Below are 23,209 nucleotides of genomic sequence, written 5' to 3' on the forward strand. Positions count from 1 at the left end.
GGAAAGGTGGAGCGGCTCGTGTGCAGATGGGCCCATGGTCCTTCTCCATTAAGGAAGTGTCCCCCGCGGAGGAAAATGTGATCACCCACAGTGTGCCTCTGAGTCGCATCTTGGCTCCAAGCACAGGGTGTGGCAGCCTGGTTTCTGATGGGACCAAACAGCCAAATATTTCAAACATACAATATGCACACCCTCGGTGCCCACTGGGTAAGCTCTCGGGCGTCTCAGCTCAACAGACGCTCTGATTATGCAAGTGCTTTTCAAAAGGCTCCGAGCCTCCAAAAAGCTAATCTGACAGAGACGTATTATTCTCTCTAAATAATGGGTGAAAAGAGAAACCATTTCTGAGTCTTTATAAGATAGACACCCAGGCAGACAGGCCCATACGATAAATCTGCATAAAAGTTGGGAAGCGGGCCTGGGCACCAGTGGCTTTCACGAACGTATCAACTCCACCAGCCCCTGTGAAGGAAAGCCAGTGAATGCTAAGGGCCACCGGATGGAGGCCCCAGGCCCCCCACTGCTGCTGGCGAGCCAGGGGAACCGGGCAGCGAGGACAAAGGCTGTAATCCATCTCCCGGGAGTAGGGAGAGGACCATGGCCAGACGGCTGAGCTCACTGGGTCCCACAAAAGAAACTTTTCACGACTCAGATCTTTGGGCTGGATTTGTGAAAAGACAGCAGGGGAGGGGGAGGCCCGGGAGGGCACCGGGGGGCCTGATGACTGATGAATTAGAAGGCGTCCTCAGACACAACTGGACGATCTCAGCGGATTGTTTTTTGAAAGGACCTGGTAAATTAACACCAAGGTCACTGTGATGCTTGTTTCTACGTAGAAAGGATTTGGGGATTTTTTTTTTCCTTTCTTTCCCTAACACACACTGGGAATCAAAATGTACTCAGGGAGAAGGAAGGAGGGAGGGAGGGAAGGAGAGAGGGAGGGAGGGAAAGGGAGAGAGAGAAAGAAAAGAAAGAAAAAGAAAAGAAAGAAAAAGAAAAAGAAAAGAAAGAAAGGAAAGAAAGGAAAGAAAGGAAAGAAAGGAAAGAAAGGAAAGAAAGAAAGAAAGAAAGAAAGAAAGAAAGAGGAACGGAGACCTTTAAAATGTGTAAGGATGAGCCCCCATAACTGGCTCACTTCAGAGCATCTGTGGTTGTAACCTGACTACAGAAACACACTCACATGTAAGAAAAACAGAACTGACAATCAGGGACTATCTACCGAGTCCCAGGCATGACACCAGGCGTATTTGGTTTCATTAGCTCATTTAATTTTATCTCATTTAAATATATTTAAAAGGAATGAGTGCATTTAGTCAAGTATGAAGTTGTACTCAGTGGTGGCCCCAAAAACCTAAGGCACAAGGAGATGGGAGTGATTTTCCCGAAACCAGAGCCCAAAAGAAGGGAACAGAACAGGTTAACGGGGAAGGAAGCCGGAGCCTGAGACATAAGGAAGACGGGCCAGGCGCCCTCCTGCAAGCAGACCCGGGAGCCGGGGGTCAGGAGAGTCGTGCAGGGCGGCCAGGTGGGCAGAACACAGGCGCTGCCCCGTGAAGACAGGCGGGGTGTCGGGGGGCCGTCTGCAGGGCAGACCAAGGGTGGAGAGGAGTGCGACACCTGTCACACACCACCAAGAGGTCGTGTCATCAGCCAGATTACCTGTTCCCTCACCATCTCTCCTTTATCCCTCTCCTGGCGATGCACTGCCAGCCCAGCAGCTTTTAAACTTTTTTTTTTTTTGCCACAGTAAGAAATAGATTTGAGGTAGAGCAGCACACAATTCATGTAATAAATAAATATGTGTAATATACACACACACACGCACACACGTGTATGCAGTAAGCTTCACGCAATGCCACCCCCTTTACTGTGTACGATGTGCTAGTATCTCCTCTCTCCTGTTTATTTTTTCTTTTAAATACTGATGCTGCCCTCCTAAGTTAGCTCCACCATCTACTTAGTGGGTTGAGACTTAACAATTTGAAAAACCTGCCCTAGTCTTTGGAAGAGTCAGGTTCCAGGTTCCAGCCTCTGCACCTACACACCATGAGCCCACGCCCGAGCCACAGAGGTAGAAGGAAGCCTTCTTTTTGTTCACCTGTAGCTGAGATCATCCAAGAACCTCAGGAACCTCAGGCAGGCGCAGGCTGAGCAGGGGAGACGCCCCAGGGGGCGGGAACGTCTGAGCTAATTATAGAACCGGAAGTCCTCCTCCCAGTGGCCTGGAGGAGGGGCGGACGGGGTCAGGGGCTCAGTGCTTTATTAAGGAAACACGGGCCCGGTATTACCTCCTCCACAGCATCCTGTGCTCTGAAGTCAGCTTACATTTCCGGCAGGGCCACCCTCCTGGGCTTCCTGGAGGCGCCTCAATGGACGACCAGACCCTTTACCTCCCCTACCATTGCTCCGGTCCGGATCTAAAGCAGCAGCCCTGTGTTTGAATGGAAACAGCAGTCAGAGCAAGAGACGCAGGAGTGAGGTTCCACTGGGACCTCGGCAGCGCTCTTCCCTGCAGGAGGGCGTCCTGGAGGCCCTGCGAGTGGCAGGGGACGGGAGGAGCAGACAGAGAAGACAAAGAGGGCCCTGGCAACCGCCAGCTGCCCCGTAATCAGCATGCCGACGAAGCACTAAATCCAAGCCAAGAGGCCACATGAAATCCGGAATGTATTTCCCGTATTTCCCAGAGAGAAAAAATACAATGTTGCAGGAGCAACTTGGGTAGTGTACCTTAAACAAAGCCACACACAGGCACAAGACACACCTGCACCCCCACTGCAGCCGCCTAGTCCGCAGGTGCGAGCGGTGGCCCCGACGGGGTGTTCTTCAGGACGCTTTGAGACCACAAGGACCGATTCCCCGGGGAAGGAAGGGCAAAGATGGGGTCCTCTGTGCTCAGAGGACAGCAGGCTTCCATTCCTCACCACACAGAGACGGGCGGCAACGCCCCTCAGTTCTGAAGGCTGATGCCTGGGATGGGAGAAGGGCTGGGCTGGTCCTGAGTCTCCTGCCACCTTGAATGGGGGAGGGGAGGGCTGGAGGTCCCCGCCCCCACCTCGAGTGGGTGGCCAAAAATAAGACAAAGCAAAAAAACAAAAAACAAAACAAAACAAACAAAACCCCCAGAACTCTGAAACTACTGCCAAGGGAAAAGAGATCTCTGTCGGAAAGGTTTATGCCGCACAGGAGATGAGACTTTACTTCCAGAATAAAACAGGACGCACATCCCTTCCCAGTCCCGAACTGGACTCCCGTTGAGAACTTTACTCTTCAGAAGGAAACAAAGCACAGGGTGGAGGAGGCCCTGGGTTCAATCCCCAGCACCTCCATTAAAAATTAATTAATTTAAAAAAAACCCTAATGAACCCCCCTCAAAAAGTGGGTGATTAAAAAACAAAACAAAAAAGCACAAAACATAAAATTTTAAAAAATCAAAGCATAAGGACAAAGGAAACAGAGGTTATTGTTTTAGTTTATCTTCTTAAAGTAGTTTCCAGAAACAGGTTCAAAACTCTTTTTTTTTTTTAAAAAAAGAGGATTTTTGTTTGTTTTATCCAAACACAACTTTCTGTCTCTCCCCTGGGGAGACACGATGTATTGCCCGAGACGTCTCTTCTGGGTGTCTCTCTCAGGCTCTCCTATTTTCCATACAGAGAAAAGAAGCACACGGAGGTGGGCAGGCAGCGAATGAGGGACCCAAACTGTCAGCTCCCAGCTCCGAAGCCCTGGGATGGAGAAACCAGCCTCGCAGGGCTCAAGGCCCGGCCAGCCCCCTCCATCCCGGGGGCTGTGACTCTACCTCGCAGCATCCTCAGGTAAGAGGCCGGCACGATACCAAGTGTGTCTAAGGATTAAACCAAGGGTGGGAGGCCCACAGGGGCACCCCCACACATCAGGACTGATTGCTCTGACGCCTCCCGGGAAGCCCTGCCGGGGGAATCCAGCGATCTGCCCGGGCGACGGATCCTATGGAGGCAGGCAAGACCAGGAGGTGGTTCCATGGGTGCCCCACGCTGCGCTATTCTGACAGTGAAGAGTGCCTGGCGGCCACTTCCCGCCTGGATGCAGAATTGTGCAACAGATCTGCTTATATTCACGTGGCTGAGACATAAAATAACAAAACCAAAACGAAGCCCGCCGCCCACCTCGGTAAGCCGACCTAGGTGGCACACTACGGCAGGACACACACACACACACACACACACACACACACACACACACACACACACACACGTGGTTTTTCCACTCCTCTAACACAAGGGTCCTTGACCTTCTGCTGAGTCCTATGCACCAGAGGCCCACCCAGGATGACTAGGAGGACGGGACCTCTCTCCCCAACACCAGACCCGAGAGTCACCGCAGTAACACGAGGCTCAAACCACCGACAGCACGCACTGTGGCATGGCCCATGGAAGGGCACCCTGTAAGCTGGTGACAAGGCGGCCACCGTGACCGAGGCTCCCGTACCCTCGGGGGCCCCACACTGCCCCTCCCAGGAGACATGAGGTCCAGTGAGAGAGCAGCAGGCAACTGAGAAGACTCAGACAAGGAGACCCTGCAAGAGGCTGGGCTTGGAGGCACGTCTGCAGGACAAGGCGTCTGGCCATCTCTGCAGCAAGGAGGGTGGGAGGGGGGCACACCTGTGCCAAACAAGGGCTTTGTCCAGTCCTGCGGGGCCCAAGCACACGCTACCCCGGCTCACAGATCTAGAAGAGGATTCCACCATCACTGAGACTGCGCTGAAACGGTCTAAAGAAGGCCCGACTGTGTCCTGGAGGGAAAGGAACTCGTTAGCACGCAGCTCTCAGGGGAGCGTGCAGAGCACCCAGCTTCCAGGTCCATCTCCCTCCTAGTGGGCAGCCTTCATGTCTGGTCCACCACTCAGCCCTTAGCTGGGGCGCTGTCTCTGTCTTTTAAGACTGGAAGCCGAAAAATAGGGAAAGAGGCCGGGGTCCGCTGGGCTGGGCACACCGCTCAGGAGGTAAGAGGTCACACTTGTATTTACTGCCATCGACACCTATCCTGCGGCCAGGGAGTGGGGACAGTTTCAGGAGTGAATAGGGATGACCAGGGGTGAGGGTGGTGGTCAGTGTTTGCCATGAAGCCCTGGGACATGTGCGTCTGAGCACTTGTACGAAACCCCAGAACACAGCTCAGTGCAAGCTCCCCAATAGCATGAAGCTGAGCCGCCCCCACGAGACAGAAGCCCACCGGGAGGCGGAGGAAGGAGGAGGCAGGGCAGGAGTGCTGCCTGGGGGAGGAAGGCAGCCTCGACCTCTGCAGAGGAGCGCAGTGAGGCCACCAGCCAACAAGCTCCAGCTGAGAATGAGACCATGGCCCTGGCCTGAGATTTTAAAAGGGAAGGGAATTGGGGAGGGGAGGGGAGGGGGGAGAGGGAAGAGGTACCTCGGGGCTGAGGGGGAGATGCCCGCTGCAGAACAAGCCTGTGCTCTGTCTCTTGTCTCCTGGGGAGAGGCACTCGCCAGGTCCCACCACTGCGGTCCCCACATGATCTCTCCGGCAGTTTCTGCCGGGAGTCCGGGACCCGCAAAGTGAGCCCACAGCAAAAAAACCTCACCTTCGCCCCGAAGCAGGTGTTTTTCTATGAAATGTTTTCACCACAATCAATGCTTTTAATAAAATGAGATCATTATAACTCAAGATCAGTTAAACCAGGAAATGCCAGAAGAAGAGGCTTGGGGGTAAATGCCGTATTTACCAGTCCAGGGGTGACATCCTGAAAGGGGTACAAAAGCAATTCCTCCAAACTGAGCATGGTGTCAAATCTCAGAACATCTCCACCACCTCCCCCAACTCTGTGACACCCCCATCAGTCCCCCACCCCCATCCCAGACTTCACGCCTCACCAGCCGTCCGGTGGTACAGGGTCTGTGTCCTCACATTCTCACGGCCACACTGAAGGCCCGTCTGCCCTCTCACCTGGACTCTGTGGGACCCTCCTAATGGCCCATCTGCCCCCACCCTGGCTTCCCTGACACCCCCTTTTCCTGCACAGGGCTGCTGGAGGGGGGAGCGCTGCCCAGAGCCACCCCTATCCGGGGCCCTGCACAAGTCTAATCCTTCTCCTCCTCCCCAGTCCCATTTCCAAGCACAGCCCACAGCACGTGAGGGAACATGAGCTCGGTCCCAACGCACCATCGCCCTGCTCATGCGCGACCATCCCGCTGGCTTAGCCCCATCACACAGCACTGCAACCACCTGTTTGCACCCCTCTCCTTCCCAAGACATCAGCCCCCCACAGCAGGGCGGGCTCCATCTCCGGCCAGCGTGCGGGGCATGCGCAGCAAAGCGGGAACAGAAAAGGACCACACGGGGTCTCCTATGAACCCGGCTGGGAAGGGCCCCAGTCAACACTTAAAAAGATTTCTCAGCATAAGGAAAGAATCGGATGTATGATTTCATTATTGAAAACGACTGGAGGAGGAGGGGTGGTCGCAGGCGGACCTGGGGTGGAGTCGAGACTCGAGCCCCCCGGCCGAGGGCTCCCTAACCAGCCAGACAGAAACGGGGAAATGACCAGCCCGCGGTTAGTGACCGATCTCTCACGGCCAACTCCAAACAGCGGAAGTACAAGCACTGGCTTTTTAAATTCCTAGCCCAGAAGGAGGAAGGAAAAAAGGGCTTATTTTTAGCTGGGCCAGTAAACACAACCCTCTGCAGATCAGTGAGGAGCAAAGGAGAAGAAAGGACCCAGCAGGTCAGACCTGCAAAAACACCCCACACGCAGCCCCGGAAACGTGCCCCACCCAGCGCCTGAAGCAGCCTGGACACAGCGGGGAGCTCATCTCCGTACCCCAAACGCACAGGTGAGCATGCTGACAGCACACCTGCCCAGAGGAGGGCGGATGAGAATGTGAGTGGTGGGAGCCCTCTTCTCTGTGATTAAGTCACTTACAGAGACCTGGCTTCAAACGTGACTTGCCATGTCCGGACAGAACCACTGCCACCAGGACGACAGCTGACACTCCGTGGAGCTTCCCACCTGGGCCTGCAGACACGACCCCACTTCCCCTGGCCGGGCTGCCCAAGGCAGCGCCCAGAACCACAGAGCAAAGCCCCACTGGCCGTGGATCAGAATCCACACGTGAATGGCTGAGCCCCAGGCTCAGCGATGGAACAGCCAGGCCGAGGACGCCCAGGGGATTCTGAGGGGCGGAGGACCACCAGCCTGGCTGCATTTTCTCACTCACCACCACATGTTCAAAAAACAGAACATAACAGGAGCTGGAGACTGGCTTCGAACACCAGACACACAGGGAACCACAGGATGCAGAAAGGACCAGATTTCCACAACAAACTATGTTGGAAAGTCTGGGCCTGACTCAGAGACTCCAGGTTTGGGGTCCCTAGGGGGAGCCTTCAAATGCAGATTTCTGGGCCACCCCCAGGGCGTCTGATCCCCAGGCCCTGGACAGAACCCGCCTGTTCTCAAGCAACTGGAGGCTGGGGAGCGGACATTCTGAAAAACAGCAGTCCCTGACAATCTACGCACCGAGAGGAAGGAATGAGCAGGATGAGCATCGCAGCAGGACAGCCGCCCTGGCCCTCAGGGCCCGCTGGGCGCCGCTGGGCCCTCAGCCCCTTCCCTCCCTGGATTTGCAGGTTACTGAGCAAGGGAGCCCAGCGTCACTCGGAGATCTCTCGCGGAGGGGGAGGCATTTGAAGGCTGCGGAGGATAAACTCAGTCACATCACCCCCACGGTAAGTCTGGAAACCACTCTTTCAGGAACGCTCACTGCACCCCCTGCCGCAAATCAGCCACCGCTTCTCAAAGGTGTCAGAGGCAGGAACGGGGACCACCCTTCACCTGGCGGCCACTGGATCTGTGGTCATCTGGTTACAGACAAGCGACCCCATCGTCTTGATCTCCAGCCACTGTCCCTGTGTGATGACTCACCCCTCGCCTTCCCTCTCAGAAGCACTCGGTCTGAACAATGAGCTGTACGTTCACAGCAGGGTCATCATCCCTCTCAAATGCGGCCCCAAAGCACCACAGTAACGCCGACCCCCCGACCTGCTCCACGGCACGATCCAGGCCAGAACGCCGAGCTGGCCCTGCTCCCACACGCCCCTCCCCGCAGACGTCAGGCTGCAGACCCCCACGGGTGGCGCTCTGTACGTCAGGTCCAGTCTGGCAGCTTTCGGGGCGCTCAGATTTCTGAAGGTTCTAAAAAGCACCACCTTTGTTTGAAAGGGTGCTATTTTTAACCTGATTAAGATGTAAAGGTTGGCGGTTAAAGCCACTAAAACCAAAACTCTGGGTAACTGACAAATGCCCAAATGACAGGAGGCACATCCCCCAGGAGACACAAAAGAGCCGTCTCCTGCTGAACACAGCACTGGGCAAATGCTGCCCGAAAAGAAACATCAGTGAATGGCTGTCGCAGCTGGAAAGTCTGGGACTCTCACGGACCTTCCCCTGTGAGGTGTCACCGATAAAGGCAGGCACCATGTCCCCTGAGTTATCACAGCACAGCAGAGGCCTGGGAACGCCGGGCCAGGCCGCAGGAAGGGTGTGGGGCTGACACTTCCCCACATGGAAAGCAGTGTGCGGCGTGAAGCTGGAGGAGACTGGCCGACAGACATCTTTCTCCTTGGTCCCCTCCTTGGTCCCGTCGCATCCATTACATCTCTTTACAGAGCAATAGCGGTGTTCACACCACGCCAGCTGCCTGCGCGTGGTGTCTCTTGGGACAGGAGGGTCACCTGCAGGGGGGGAGCCGTGCCACCTGTGCCCCTGCACATCCCTCACCCCTGCTGCCTCCGCAACATGTGGGCAGAGCGCCCCTCGAGTCCCTCACCAGGAATTAACGGCTCCTGCCACGGAGCCCGTCAGATGGTCTCTTCCCCTGAGCGTTCAGCAGTGGAAACCGACAGTCAGAAAGTGGGGACCCTGCCCAGGTCACGAGGCTCCTGGGTGGCGAGGCAGAGTGGCCTGGCGCCCCGATTCTCAGCATCTGCTACGAAGAGATGACTGCAGGGTTCGGCCTCTGGATTGGCCTCTGGGAACACCAGGGCCACATCGAGCAGCACGTGGTCCCTGCCAGCTGTCTGCACACAGGCGGCTGCCCCCAGCCCTCGCCTCCAACACAGCTGGGCCAGGGCGCCCTGCTCGCCAGGGCTCGGGGCGGGGGCGGGGGGGCGGGGCTGGGGGGGCGCACTTAGCATCTCCTCCCGGAACGCAGACAGGCCAATCCCTACTCTGGACGTTAAAAGGATAACTTATGAGTATTCACGAAAACCAGCAGACACAGGCCCCCAGGTAAGGCGGGGGAAGGGAAGCCACTGACCACCAGGTGCCCAGAGAGCATTCAGCCAATACGCGAATGTACTTCACGAAGGAACTGACCAGAGCAGGTAAGGCGCTGTTTATGAAGTTAAATTCCAGACTTCCAGACTCACCAGAAGGCCTATCTCCCCCCATGATGCAGCCCCACCTAAAAAGAGCCTGCCCTGTGCGTCCTAGGTGCTCCACCCAGATGAACGCGGGTGGTCCTCAACAGCCCTAGGGGGCGGGCACTGTTTTACCGACTCCCCCCCTTATACAGGAGAAACAGAGGCACACGAAGGGGGGAATGGAACGTAAAGTCAGCCTCTGCTCCAGACTCCGCCTTAACCACTGACCACAGGACCTCCTCCTGCGGAGGCCCAGGGCTCCCCTCCCACTGGACTGCTGGGCGGGGAAGGGCTGCCGTAAGACACAGATGGAGAGTCCCAGGACCCCGTGTGATGCAGGCACAGAAGCGCACGCAGGGGTGGGAAGGAGACGGGCCAGGAGCACCCCACCCCCCACCCCCACTTCCTGGCAGATGGTCCGGGAAGGCCCTCCTGCCACAGCCTCCCAGCCTGTCTGGAATCTCCTCCCTCACCCAGGCCCCTGCCTCCTGCAGCTCTGGCCTTCTCCCCTTCCCGCCCCCCAAGCCCCCGCCTCCGCTGGTCCCTGGTCCTGAGACACAGCCCTGTCTCTTGCTGAGCAGTGCATGGCCTTTCTTGACCGACTGATACAAACACCAAGTGCAATGGTCCTCCGAGTCCCACATAATCCGCTCGCGGTAGAGTGGAAACTCTTTACAGACCCTTTGACATCACTCGCCAAAAACGAGGAGAGCCTGTCACCACGTGGGGACCAGGAGACAGAGAAGACTATTCTATCCAACCCTCAGGACGTGGTCCCAGCGGGGCAGGCGGTGCTGGGTGGACCCTCAGCCGGCGGCCTGAGGAGGGGCAGGCTGAGGTGCGGTCAGGGTCTCTCCTCGGCTTCCCTGTCCTCAAACTTGACCCAGATTGCTTAGCAAGGCTCTACCAGTGTTTACCAGGCTCTGAACCCCTTACACGTGTTTACGCATTTCATTCTCTCAACAAGCAACAAGCCAAGCTGAAAAAGCAAAGTAAGCCTATCAAAACAAAACAAAAAAACCCAGAAAATAGCAAGTGGTGGAGGTGATATGGAGACATTGGAAGCCTGTGTGCTGTTGGTGGGAATGTAAAACGGTGCAGCCACCGTGAAAACCGGTCTGGAGGTTTCCTCCGAAAGGTAAATGCACAAATAGCACTTGAGCCGGCAACCGAGCTCCTGAGGGCACACCCAGAGGAGGCGAAAAGACGCGGACACTCGCGTTCGCAGCAGCACCGCTCACAAGCCCGCAAGGTGGAAACACCCCGAACGTCCCCTGAGGCGGGATGGATAAGCAAGGTGCGGTCTGTGCGCACAACGGGGGGTTATTCAGCCTCAAAACGGAAGAAAATTCTGACACATGTTCCCGCATGGATGCCCCTGAGGACATTATGCTAAGGGAAATAAACCAGTCACAAAGGACAAACGCCGTATGATTCCACTTTCAAGAGGGACCCAGAGGAGTCAAATTCACTGAGACAGAAAGTGGAATGGTGGTTGCCAGGGGCTGGGAGTCGGGGGTGGGTGGGGAAGTAATGTTCAGTGGGGACGGAGGTACAGTTTGGGGAGATGAAAAAGTTCTGGAGGTGGACAGTGGTGACAGTCGGACAATGATGTGAATGTTTCTGATGCCTTGCACTCGTACACTTAAAAATGGTGAAGACGGTAAATTTTATGTTATAAATGTTTTACCACAATTTAAAAAAGTTTTAAAAGCTAAAAGTAAGGGGCACAATCAGGGTGTGAACCCCGTGTCTGGACCCAGAGCCTGTGGCTACCTTAAATGATGCATAATGTCTCTTCCTGAACTCCGTGACACACTGTCAGCAAATGCTGCTAACATTTCCAGAACAAACGGGCACCCGCTAGTCTTCTGCAGAGGGACCTAAATCACATGTACTCCCATCCTCCCTTGAAAAACCACATCACCTAGGATGTTGTTAAGAACCTTTAACTACATAGCTGTGCACTCTTGTTTCGGTTGTGGTTTGTTCCAAAATACACACATCTTCAAAGAACGCGGAAATTCTTCTATGATGCACAAAACCAGAGAAATAAGGATACAGCTCTTTTCAGAACCATGAAGGGCCCAGGGTAGCAGAAGTTCTCTTTTTTCCTTCTCTTCAACACCACCGTTTGGTTATCAGACAGGTGATCCTCTGAAGAAACTTAAATACTGTGTAACTGGGTGGGTACAGGCACGCATCGCCGAGAGCCGCCCTATTCTGCGTTATGCTAAGTGACTCAGACAATTCATTTATCACTGAGGCGCGCACCAGCCTCTCCCGGAGGAAGAGGGTGAGGGGGGCCTGAGGGGAGGTTCCTAAACAAGATGGTATCTAAACACTGACACACGCAGGATTGGGCATAGGAGGGGACGGATGAAACTGTAACGCATCTACAGGAAAGCCTCCTGCGGCGGGAGCCAGCCGCTCCAGGAAACGCCGCCTGGAGAAATGACAAGTTTTCCCCAGCAGTTAACGATGCTGAATTTCTATAGCAACAGGCAGCAGGCTTCAGAGGGACGTCACAAGCCACTGTGTTTCTGTCCCCGCGGGCACACACAGGCCGGATCAGGTCCACCTGGGCACCGCTGGACAGAGAGATGCTGGTGGAAGGGGCTCACCCAGGGCGGCAGGACCAGGGAGCGGCTGGAGCAAAATCAAACACAAGTTCTGGGCCAAACCTCCGTGGCAGGGACTGTCATGTGGTTAACTCTTGGCTGTCCCCAAATAGGAGGCATGGGGGTGGCAGGGATAAACCATTCTCATATATCCAAACCCACTACTCCTCCTCTGGCAGGGGTGGGGGAAGAGAGGCCTGGAGACCAGTGGGGAGGCCCACCCTGGGGGGTGCAGTGGCAGATGGCTCTGTCCGGCTGCAGCAGGGACACAGTGGCCTGGGAAGCAGAGCCTCTCCGGGCCCAGGTTGTCGCACGATGTCCAAAGAGGGCTGGACCAGTTCATCTCTGCTGTCCCTCCCCGGGCTGCACAACTCCTGTCTGTGACTACAACCCGAATGGCCGGCCACAGGGCGGGGAGAGGCTTCCTGGGGCTTAAGGAGCCCCATTCCACGTTAGAACCCAAAGCAAAATGGTTCACCAGGAACCCGAGTTCACCGACAGCAACAAGACCAAATTTCCTTTCACGGCATCGTGGAGTCCCCTCTCTACCCCCGAGTCCACGCACTGGCAGGTTTCTGGGCTCAGCACTCTGCTCTTTCTTCCCTAGATGTGTATTTAAAAAAACAAACACAAAGAGAACTCCTCTTACACTGCTCTTTTCACGGGCATTTTCTCACGATCCCACCAGCTCTGGGCTGACTGGGAGGCTGGAGAGTTTCCAGCTTATGGGGGAAAAAAAGGACAGTGTTCAACTACAGTGTACCCTGAGGTCAGGTGTTCGGCACACCTGGCCCACAGCACTGAAGATGCTGGCAGGTGTTCAGCATGCCTGGCCCACAGAACCAAAGATGCAGCAGGTGTTCAGTGTGCCTGGCCCACAGCACCAATGATCATTCCACTCTGAGGAAGGTGGGAACCTCCGCAGCCGAGCCACCAAGAGACAAGGCTTTCACTCTCTCTCTCTCTCCTGGAGAAGCCACAGACGAGGGGCAGGGTCCTGCCATGATGCCCGGCAGTGCGCCTGCTGGCGATTCTGAGGTGGAGAACCAGCCATCCATGCCCTCCGCTCCCACCCACAGACCAAAGGGCACATAGCAAGTCCTCTCACCCAGATGGAAAGGGACCCTCACCTACACAGGGTTCTTTTGTTTGTTCCAGTTTTGCTTGATGCTCATGGATTTTTCACACCTGCTTCCAGGCCATCCACGGGGCAGGTTAAGTGAGGATACCCCATTCTCCCCTCACAGGGCAGGAGGAGCCAGCACTGCTGAAGGCAGGGCCGGACCCCCAGCCCGGACCACCGGGACCACCGTGCGCCTTGCCCAGAGCAGGCGTCTCTGCGGGGCCCACACAGCTCGGGGTGGGGACAGCGGACACAGAACGACGCGCCTCTCATCAAAAAGACACGATTACAGTTCCTGTGCTGTACAGTAGAAACCTGTTGCTTACCTATTTTTTAAAAAAACTTTTTATTGAAGTATAGTCAGTTTACAATATTGTGTCCATTTCTGGTGAACAACATATTTCAGTCATTCATATACGGAGATAAATTTCTTTCCACATTCTTTTTCATTATAGGTTACTATAAGATATTGAATATAGTTCAATAAACTTATTGAAAACCGTGTAAGTTTATTATTTATCTATTTTATACACAGTAATGTGTACCTACAAATCTTGGACATCCAGTTTATCGCTCCCCACTCTCTCCCCCTCCGGTAACCTGTAATGAAAAAGAATGTGAAAAGGAACATATGTGTACATGCGTGACTGAAACAGATGCTGTGCACCAGACATTGACACAACATTGTAAACTGACTACACTTCAGTAAAAACTTTTTTAAAAAGAGAGAGAGAAAGACACAGACAGGAAAAAGTGCTCGGGCTTCAATGCTAAATCATGATTCTTCAGATGCAGCAGCGAGACCCTGGCGTTCTCACCCACATTTCCTTCTTCAAATATACAGACAAGGGGGTGAATCTACCAACCCCACACAGGGAGGAAACGGATCAGGGAAGGGAAGTGGCATCAGTGGTCCTTGTAAACAGCAGCCAGAAAAAGCCCAAGGCTACCAGTTGGTCTCATTAGACCGGAGTCCCCGGAGGGCGGGTGCTGGGAGCCATCCCTCAGTATCGCCATCACCGGCAGCTGACGGAACCATGGAGGGGCTGCACCCAGAGGACTGGGGAAAGGTGTCAGCAGTGACAAGCAGGGCTTTCTATCAAGCCATCGCTGAACAAAATCCAAGGAGAAAAAGGGAAAAGGGAGGGTGAAGGGGTGAATGAGGAACAGCCACTGGTAAAACAAAGCACAACCGAAACATGAGGGCACAATGATGATGCTGTTGAAAGACTTGAAGGAAACCTTTATTTCCCAGAAGTCGAGGGAGAAAGGGTTTCAGTTTTCATCCATGAAGGAAAAGGAAAGCTGAGCCCTACCTCCACCCCGAACCAGTCCTGTTTCATCACTGGCTTCTCCCTCTTTTCCACGTGTTCAGTTAACCGGGCTGCAATCTGAGCTGGACGCCCCCAGGAAGGCTGGCAAATACCCAGGGCCGTGTCAGGACATGAGTGTCCCTGCCGGGGGCTCTGGACACTCCAGCCAAGGAGGGCCCTTGACTAGAGAGTAACGGACTTTCTGCAAATAATTCAGTCATTCACATCCACTCCTGGGCCTTGGAAGAGAAAGTATTTCCTTCCTGGTTGCCGCGGCAGGCTGCCCAGCTGACGGTCACCAGCAAGCATCCTCTGGGGAGGTTGCAGGTGAGGAGGTGTGAGACCCGTCCCCCAGCCTCAGCACCTGACCAAGCGTGCCTTCTGGGTGACAGCGTGGGGTGACATCTGTCTGATCACAGCTCCCAGGAAAATCCTCCTGCCGCATCTGTCACCCCGGCCCAGACCCAGGCCACACTCCCTTCAGGGACGGGGCCCCAGAGCAGCAGGACTGACCTGACGACTTCTCTCCGCCAGCATCTGTGCTCCCAGCTCCTGACCACGGCCATGAGCACGCCGCCTGCTCCGCCAGGGAAACCTGGGCAGCCCTCGCCCGGGGAGGGGTTTGCCTGAGCACAGGAGAAGGACCAGCCCTCAGTCGCCAGGAAAGTCTCTTAATTTCAGAACAACACACGACCCTGACAGCTCCTCTCGCCCTGCACGCCAGCCTCCCTGCCATGCACCAGCCAGACAGGCCCACAGGGGAAGGAGGCAGAGAGGAGCCGGCTGAGCTCTGGGAAAAGCTCTTGGTTCCAGGGTTATTTCGACACACTCTGCAGAATGACCTGGGACCAGTTTCCTGTAAAATGCATGACCAGGAACCTCCTCCCACTGGCTCCACTGCAAGTCCCGGGAGGCTCCCAAGGAGCGGGGTTTTCAGGGGTCTCAGAAGAGCCTCAAAGCAGAACGCTGGGCCCACGATCTCTGAGCGACTCTCCTGTGCCCAGGTCTCCGGGAGGAGCAGGGCCTCGAGTCTGTGCTGTGAAGCTGACGCCGCCCTCTTCAGAGGGGTGTACTCTGATGGGGACTGTGGGTCTGGGCCAGAAAGAGGTCAGGAGGCCACTCCGTATGCGAGAAATCCCACCAGGAAGGGGACGCGGGACACACAGGCCTCGTGGACGAAGCGCACTGGAAACGCTGGGTTAAATACAAAGAGGACGGCCCGACAACTCTGGAACAAGGTGTGGGCCCACCGGTCGGAGCTCCACGGCAGGGTCACCGGCAGTCAGCCAGCAGCCAGGCACAGCTGGACCGGGAGACCAGAAGCCAGCGGCTCAGGCATGTTCTGACACGGTGTTAAACGTCAGTGCAGGACCAGCTGGGGCTACCTGACACCTGACACCCCACCAAAAGGGCAGGACAGACAGCTCCTGCGCGGGGTCCCCCTCCAACTCCCAAGCCGGGTGAGGCGGAAAGGGATGCTTACAGAGTGTCTGCTGCTCGCCCAGGGCCTCACACACTTCAGCTCACTTCGCGCTCCTGGCAAGGCTCCAGAGCAACTCTTTTTCTCCTCATTTTATAGAAGGGAAAACTGAGGGTCGGAAAAACGCCCTTGTCTCAGATTCCTCAAGTAATAAATGGCAGAGACGGATTTCAAGTTCACAGCCAAGCCCACCAGACTGCAGCAGACACCCCTCCTCCCCTCCGTCTCCACAGGGGACAGGAGGAAAGGCGGTCACTGAGGTCATTAAGAGATGCCACCTTCCTGACCTGCCCTCCCTGGGGAAGGCAGGGCTCACGGCGTCTGTGCCTGACAAGCCAAAGGAAGAAAAGTGGGAGGCACCAGGGCTGAATCCAGCTTCTCTGTCAGCACAACAGAAATGAGATGAAGAAATGTGGAGAACGGGCTCAGCTCTCAAATCAGCATCACAAAGTGGAATCACAGAGAGAAAGAGAAAGAGCTTCAGGAATCGGGGCAAGACGAAGATTCTGCATGAGACTAAAGGATGCGTACAGGTCAACGGCTGTCCTCCTCCGCAGCTCTCATCCGAGCACGAAAACCCACGCTGGCGGCCAGGACAGCATCTCCACCACCCCTCAGCCCTCAGAAGGTCAGCGCCACACGGCAAATGTGATCTCTTCCTACATGCATGCTTCTCATTATTTAATATTTAGATGATTCTAAACACTCAAATACTTTGTCTCATTTGAGCTTAAGAGATAAGACAAATAGTTTGTTGTTTTTTTTTAATTTCCACTGTTCTTAAATAACAGTGGAGAAACTGAGGCAGATCGCTCAGGGACTTTTTTTTAAACAAGTGGCAGCACCAAGACTGGACCTGAATTTTCTGAGCGCTGGGCCCATGGGGAGGAGCCTGGAGCGGCAGTGCAGACCACGAAGGTACAATGTGCACCCTGAGTTCTAGCCCGACCCGGCGCCTTCCAGTCACACAGCGAGGAGGAGGGACAGCCTGACCACGAGACGTCTCATGAGCTGAATCGGGGGAAGAGCTCTGTAAATACAGAGCATCACCTGCCTCAAAAGAGGCTGAGTCACGGAAGCTAGTCCTCCCCACGGAGGACACTGACGCCAGGGCACCCTCCACCTGGCCCCAACCCAGGAGGGAAGGGGCAGGAGGGAAGGTTAGAAACTGGCCCCCGAAACAAAGCAACAGCGCATGGCTGTCATGTGGACCACAGGTCAGCGACTGAGAGAGGGGGCTTGACTCCCCTTCCACCCCGAGTAAATTCAGAGGGACAGAGTTTAATGTGGAAATCAGGCAAACAAACCAAACACCAGAATAGTATGGAAGTAAATATCAGTTATCTGATTTACGTATTTTCTTTTTTAAAATTTTATTTATTTTTCTATCGGTCCTTTTTGGGGTGGGGGTGGGGGAGATAATTAGGTTTTTATTTACTTATTTTAACGGAGGTCCTGGGGATCAAACCCAGGACGTGATGCATGCTTAGCACAGGCTCTCCCACTGAGCAATACACCCTCCCCCTCATTTATCTGATTTTTAGATGAGAAAGGCATTTCTGAGCTTAGAAGCAGTGGAAGAAACCACAAATGCAAAGAGTAAGAATTAAACGTCAGTAAGAATTTACGTAAAGTTAGGTCTCCTGTTTAAAAAAAAAAGAAAAAGGGGAAAATATTAGCCCCCAGAAAGAGATGGAACAGTTGAAATTTGTAATATTATTAAACAGCATATACAAAGTGATGAGAGAAACAGGCTATGAGGTCAGTTAACACATATGAGAAGCTGTTTCATTCAATAGAATTAAAGAGTTGAAAATGGCCACGTCAACTGCCACCCACGCAATGAACAAAGATTTGATCTGCAAGTGTTAACATTTATTGTGGCAAAGGTACAAAAGAATCTCCTGGCCCAAGTATAAACTGGTACAGCCCTTCTGAAAAGGAGCTGACATCTACCTTATGAATGTTCAAACTCTCTAACTCTGTAATTCTACTCTTAGGAATTTATTTCAAGGAAACAATGAAAAATGCAGCCAGGTTGCTGTAAAAAGGCATTCCTTGTAAGTTAAATGAGCGACAGAAATCAGCTAGGTAGGCTGGAAACATTGTTAACAAAACCTTTTGAGATTGTGAAAATATCCTTCTGATGTGGCGCTAACATTTTCAAGGCAGGAAAAAAACTGTACATATTATTATCTCAAGTATATTAAAAAAAAAACGAAGCAAATAGAGTTTAGGAGTCACGAGAATGTGCCTTCGAAGCATGTGTTACTTCTTTTTACATTAACATGTATCAGTTCTATAATGGGGGAGGGGGGTAACAGACAAAGACCCTCACCCTCTCATCCAAGGCAAAGGGAGGCTGTCACCACAGATACTGGAATATTTTTGGTGGTATTCAGAAAGAAGCATCTAATATAGCAGTGTTTTATTTTGCAACAAAATGTTCAAAACATTTTTTAATCACTGGTTTAATTCTTTCAACTATTGGCTTTACCTCCTTCAAGAGACGCACAGATCACCCCTTTCTAAGTACATGTCACCACCCTCCACTTCCTTTCCCCACGTCAGCTCCAAAATAGTTTGCAAGTCACCAGGCTCACTGAAGTCCCTTCCTTAAGGCTCCTAATTTCACATTTATCAGCAAGACCCAGACTTGCAGCAAAACCGGGGGGGGGGGGGGGCAGGGCAAGCTGACAGGCAACTCTCCCATCCCACAGCCATGCAGGGGCCAGCTGGAGGGGCTCGGGGGCCAGCCTCCCATGGGTTTTCCCAGGGTTCAAGGAGCTTCAATGCATAGCAGGCAGCCTGCCCCACTGTGGGGACCCCTGTATCAGCCAGCCAGATGGCCACCGAGCCCCCGCAGAGAGAGGAATCAGCAGGGATGTTCTTTCTCCAGAAGTCCCTCCGGCTCTTAGGCTGGAGGTCCCAGCATCCCCCGTCTCTGTGTGCTCCGGGACTGTGAGAATCAGGTCAGAAGAGGGTTACCCCAGGGACCCACACCTGGACCAGCCAAGTCCCTGCTTCTCATCTCTCAGGAACTCAGCCTCCAGCCCCCGCCCCCACACACACACCGCAAAACAAGGGAGCAGTCAGGTAGGGGGTGAGGGGCAGGGATGCAGGACTGGCCCCTCCCTCTGCCTCTGCCACTTCTGTCCCCGTCCACCCTGAGCGCCTCCTCCAGTCCCCCCCGCTTCCATCCTGACCCGGGTTTGCTGTGTCACTGGTGGCCCACAAACTTACCAAAGCAGGTTAGCCATCGTCAGCCAAGCTCGACTAATCACTCAGAGCTGCTGCTCAGCCCAAGTGGAAATTCCAGACACTCAGTCTGCGGAGTCCCCCTGCGGGGCACAGCGGACAGGAGCTCCCTGCTCGGGGAGGGGCCGGACCCAGTACGCGCCAGACACAGGGCGACGCGTGCTGGCGGCCTCCTCGGCGGCCCCCAAACCACCTGTGTCTGATGCGTGGGCCTCGAGGCCCCCCACCCAATAGTGGGGGTAAACCCAAGCCATCCAGATGCCTTCCAGCCGGGCTCCCAGCACAGGGGACCCTTCGCCTAAGTTCGTGCACAGTAGCAGCCAGAAACAAGCATTTAATGAGTGCTTTCTAACTGCCAGACTTCATGGTGAGTGCTTTTCCGAGACCAGCTAATTTGTTTAATAAGGAAGGCAACGTAGGCCCCATACTCTGGGTGGGCAGTCAGCTCAGTTCACATACAAAGAGACACAGCTCCAGCTAAGCTGCCTTGAGCATGCAGGCGATGGGACAGTGCGACAGCGCGGGGTGGGGGGGCAGCAAAACAATTTTTCAATACCCTAAGATGTGAAGGCACTACAGAGGTTTAACTTACAGAGGGAAGAGCGGGGTGGCAGGAGCAGGTGGCCTGAGAGTACTTCTCAGCTATTCGGGAGATTTCCACGTGCAAGAGGGATCAGGAGCAGGAAGCTCCACGTGGTGCGTATCAGCTAACGGGAAACTGGGGACACAGAGAGGACCCTAAGTCTGCACTTTACAAATAAGGGAACTGAGGTCAGAGTAGGACCACGAACTCGCCTCTCCTCGCAACTACAATACAACCACAACCGACTTCTGAACAGCCATCGAGAAAAAAGACTGGAGCCTAGCAAAAAGGATCTGCTTCAACTGGAAACACTGAGACGGAATCACAACAGGAAGGTAGGAGGGGCGTGCTCACGATGTAATCGGGCCTCGTGCACCCCGGGTGGGTGACCCACAAACTGAAGAACAGTTAAGTCACAGAGGCGCTCCCCCAGGACTGAGAGTTCTGACCCCGACATCAGGCTTCCTAGACCAGGGGAGGGAGGAGGAGACCCCAGGCCATCTGGTTTTGAAGTCCAGGGGGGCTTAACTTCAGGAGCCCCAAAGGACTGGGGAGACAGACTTAACTCTCTTGGGAGGCGCGCACGGGATCTCATGTGCACCAGGTCCGGGACAGAGACAGTGATTACACAGGGACCTGGACCAGACCAGCCTGCTGGTTTTGGAAATTCTCCTGGGGGAGGTAGGGGACGGCTGCAGCTCACCCAGGGGACACAGAAGCTGGTGGTGGACATTCTGGGAGTGTGCATCTACATGAGATTCCCTGGAGGGTGACATCTTGATTGGATTAATAGCACCAAGACCCAGCCCCAGCCAACAACCTGAAGGCTTAAGGGCTGGGAACCCTCAGGCCAAACAACATACTGGGTGGGAACACAGCCTCACTCATCAGCAGACTTTCTGAGCCAGAAATGCCACTAGGCAGGGCCCTACCCACCAGAGGTCAAGCTTCACCCAGCAGTGAGCAAACACCTACCCCTCCTGCCAGGACACCTGCATAAGCCTCTAGCCCAGCCCCAGGCACCAGGGCAGAAATAAGAAAACAGTAGCCCCAAGCCTGTGGAAAGAATCCACAAACACAGGCCAGATTCTACACTAGGACCAGCTCGACCCTGCCCCTCGGGTGACAAGAGAGGAGTGTACTGCTGGGGCGCACAGGAAGTCTCCCACAGGGGGCCACTTCTCCAAGGTCAAGACTCATAACTAGCCCACCTAAAAACACAAAGAGAAAGACAAAACGAGGCGGCAGAGGAATGTCCTCCAGGCCAAGGCACAAGATAAAATCCCAGAAGAAGAAACAAGTGATGAGGAGACAGGCAAGAGTTCAGAATGATGATGGTGAAGAAGCTCAGAGAACTCAAGAGGAGCATAGGTGCACAGAGCAAAGTTTTTAGCAAAGAGCTGGAAAATATAAAGAATACGCCAACAGAGCTGAAGAATAAAGTTATTGAAATGAATAACACACTGGAAGTGTTGACTGAAACAAGTGCACAGCCTAAAAGTTAAGAGTTATGTTTCATTTGGCTGGAGGACTGGAGCAGGGATGACAGCCTCTCAGGTCGCCCTGAGGGACTGCTCCGAAGAGGTAGGGGAGGAGCTAGGATATACAGGAGCTTTACAACAAAGACCAGGGAGTTGGAACAATAGAAGATCACTTGTTATCTAAAGAAAACCAGGCATCTCAAGTTAAAGAAGTTAGTGCTTTTCTACGTATGGGAGGAAGCAAACATTTGGGCTCATTGAATTCCAAGCTTGTCACAGGGCCAGCTATCTAGGGCCAGTATCCTGTCCTCTCTTATTCTGAGTCCCTTCAGAAAGCACCGTTGTGAGTGGCTGCAGCGGCTGGGCCGCAGGCCTGTCTCCACTGGGGGGTGGCGGCAGCCTCTGATGACTTGACGGCCTCAGCATTCTTTGTTTACTGATATTTGCAGTATTTTTCACTCACAGAAGGAACCAAGAATAGACTAAATGAGGCAGAAGAACAGGGACCAGTGAGCTAGAAGACAGATTAGTGGAAATCACTATTGCAGAACAGAAAAAAGAAAAAAGAATGAAAAGGAATGAGGATAGTTTTAAGAGAACTCTGGGATTACATGAAGCACACTAATATTCACATTATAGGGGTCTCAGAAAGAAAAGAGAGAGAGAAAGGACCTGAGAATTTTTGAAGAGATATTAACTGAAAACTTTCCTAACTTGGGAAAGGAAACACTCACCCAAGTCCAGGAAGCTTAGAGAGTCCCACACAGCTCAACCCAAAGAGGAACACACCATGGCACACGGTCATCAAACTGACAAAAATTAAGGATAAGGAGAGAATATTAAAATCAGTAAGACAAAAGCCAATGAATAACACACAAGGGAGCTCCCGTGAGTTTATCAGCTGATCTTTCAGCAGAAACCCTTCAGGCCAGTAGGGAGCGGCACGATATATTTAAAGTGCCGAAAAGGAAAAACTTACAGCCAAGAATACTCTATCCAGCAAGGCTCTCGTTCAGACTTGAAGGAGAAATCAAACGCTTCACAGATAAACGAAAGCTAAAAGAATTCAGCACCACCAAACCAGCTTTACTAGAAATGTTAAAGGAACTTCTCTAGTCATCAAAGCACAAGAAAACAAGAGGAAAAAAAAAAAAAAAAAAAAGACCTACAAAAACAAACTCAAAACAATTAACAAAATGGCAGTAAGAACACAACTATCAATAATTACCTTAAATGTAAATGGATTAAACGCTCCAACCAAAAGACACAGAGTGGCTGAATGGATACAAAAACAAGACCCATATAAATGCTGTCTACAAGAGACCCACTTCAGAGCTAGAGACACATGCAGGCTGAAAGTAAGCGGATGGAAAAAAATATTCCATGCAAATGGAAACCAGAAGAAAGCTGGAGTAGCAATACTTATATCAGACAAAATAGATTTTAAAATAAAGACTGTTACAAGAGACAAAGAAGGGCACTACATAATGCTTAAGGGATCAGTCCAAGAAGAAGATATAACAATTGTAAATATATATGCACCCAACACAGGAGTGAGACAGGAAGGAAGAGGGCAGGGCAGAGCCATTCAAGGAAGGACAGCCATTTAACACCAAAATGGTGGAGGATTCAACTCTCAGTTGGCCCTGAGAATTAAGATGGTGGGAGGTTTGACTTCTAGCAGGCCTTGAGCTTCATTATATGCTCATTGTAACAGCGTGACAAATAACATGCCCACAGGTGCCATGACAGTCCCAAGGCTAACGGAAAAAGGCCAAAGAATGGGTGGTGGCCCAATCCCTGGGAATCCCAGCCCCTTCCCAGGAGCAGTTGGAATGGTCCCACCTGCAGGCGTGTGAAGCTACCAAGCCCATAAAAACTAGCAACACCACACCTGGTGGCCCTTTATTCGCTCCCTCCTCTTTGGAGACAGCCC

General features: G+C 53.4%; 1 protein-coding gene across 2 annotated transcripts in view; it reads right to left on the reverse strand.

The window, feature by feature from the left end:
- Nucleotides 1-23,209, reverse strand: part of GALNT2 (polypeptide N-acetylgalactosaminyltransferase 2) — a 186,831-nt gene that overhangs the window by 107,898 nt on the left and 55,724 nt on the right. The window contains exon 1 of one of the 2 annotated variants that reach the window (XM_045522509.2): nt 14,985-15,219. The exons of the other annotated variant lie outside the window; for it this stretch is intronic. Coding sequence (XP_045378465.1) covers nt 14,985-15,008 — 24 coding nt within the window. The 5' untranslated portion in view covers nt 15,009-15,219. Of the gene's footprint in view, nt 1-14,984; nt 15,220-23,209 lie in introns of those variants that run through there. 2 annotated transcript variants of the gene reach the window in all.

The sequence above is a fragment of the Camelus bactrianus genome, chromosome 11 (genome assembly GCF_048773025.1).
Source record: "Camelus bactrianus isolate YW-2024 breed Bactrian camel chromosome 11, ASM4877302v1, whole genome shotgun sequence".
Taxonomy (NCBI): Eukaryota; Metazoa; Chordata; class Mammalia; order Artiodactyla; family Camelidae; genus Camelus; species Camelus bactrianus.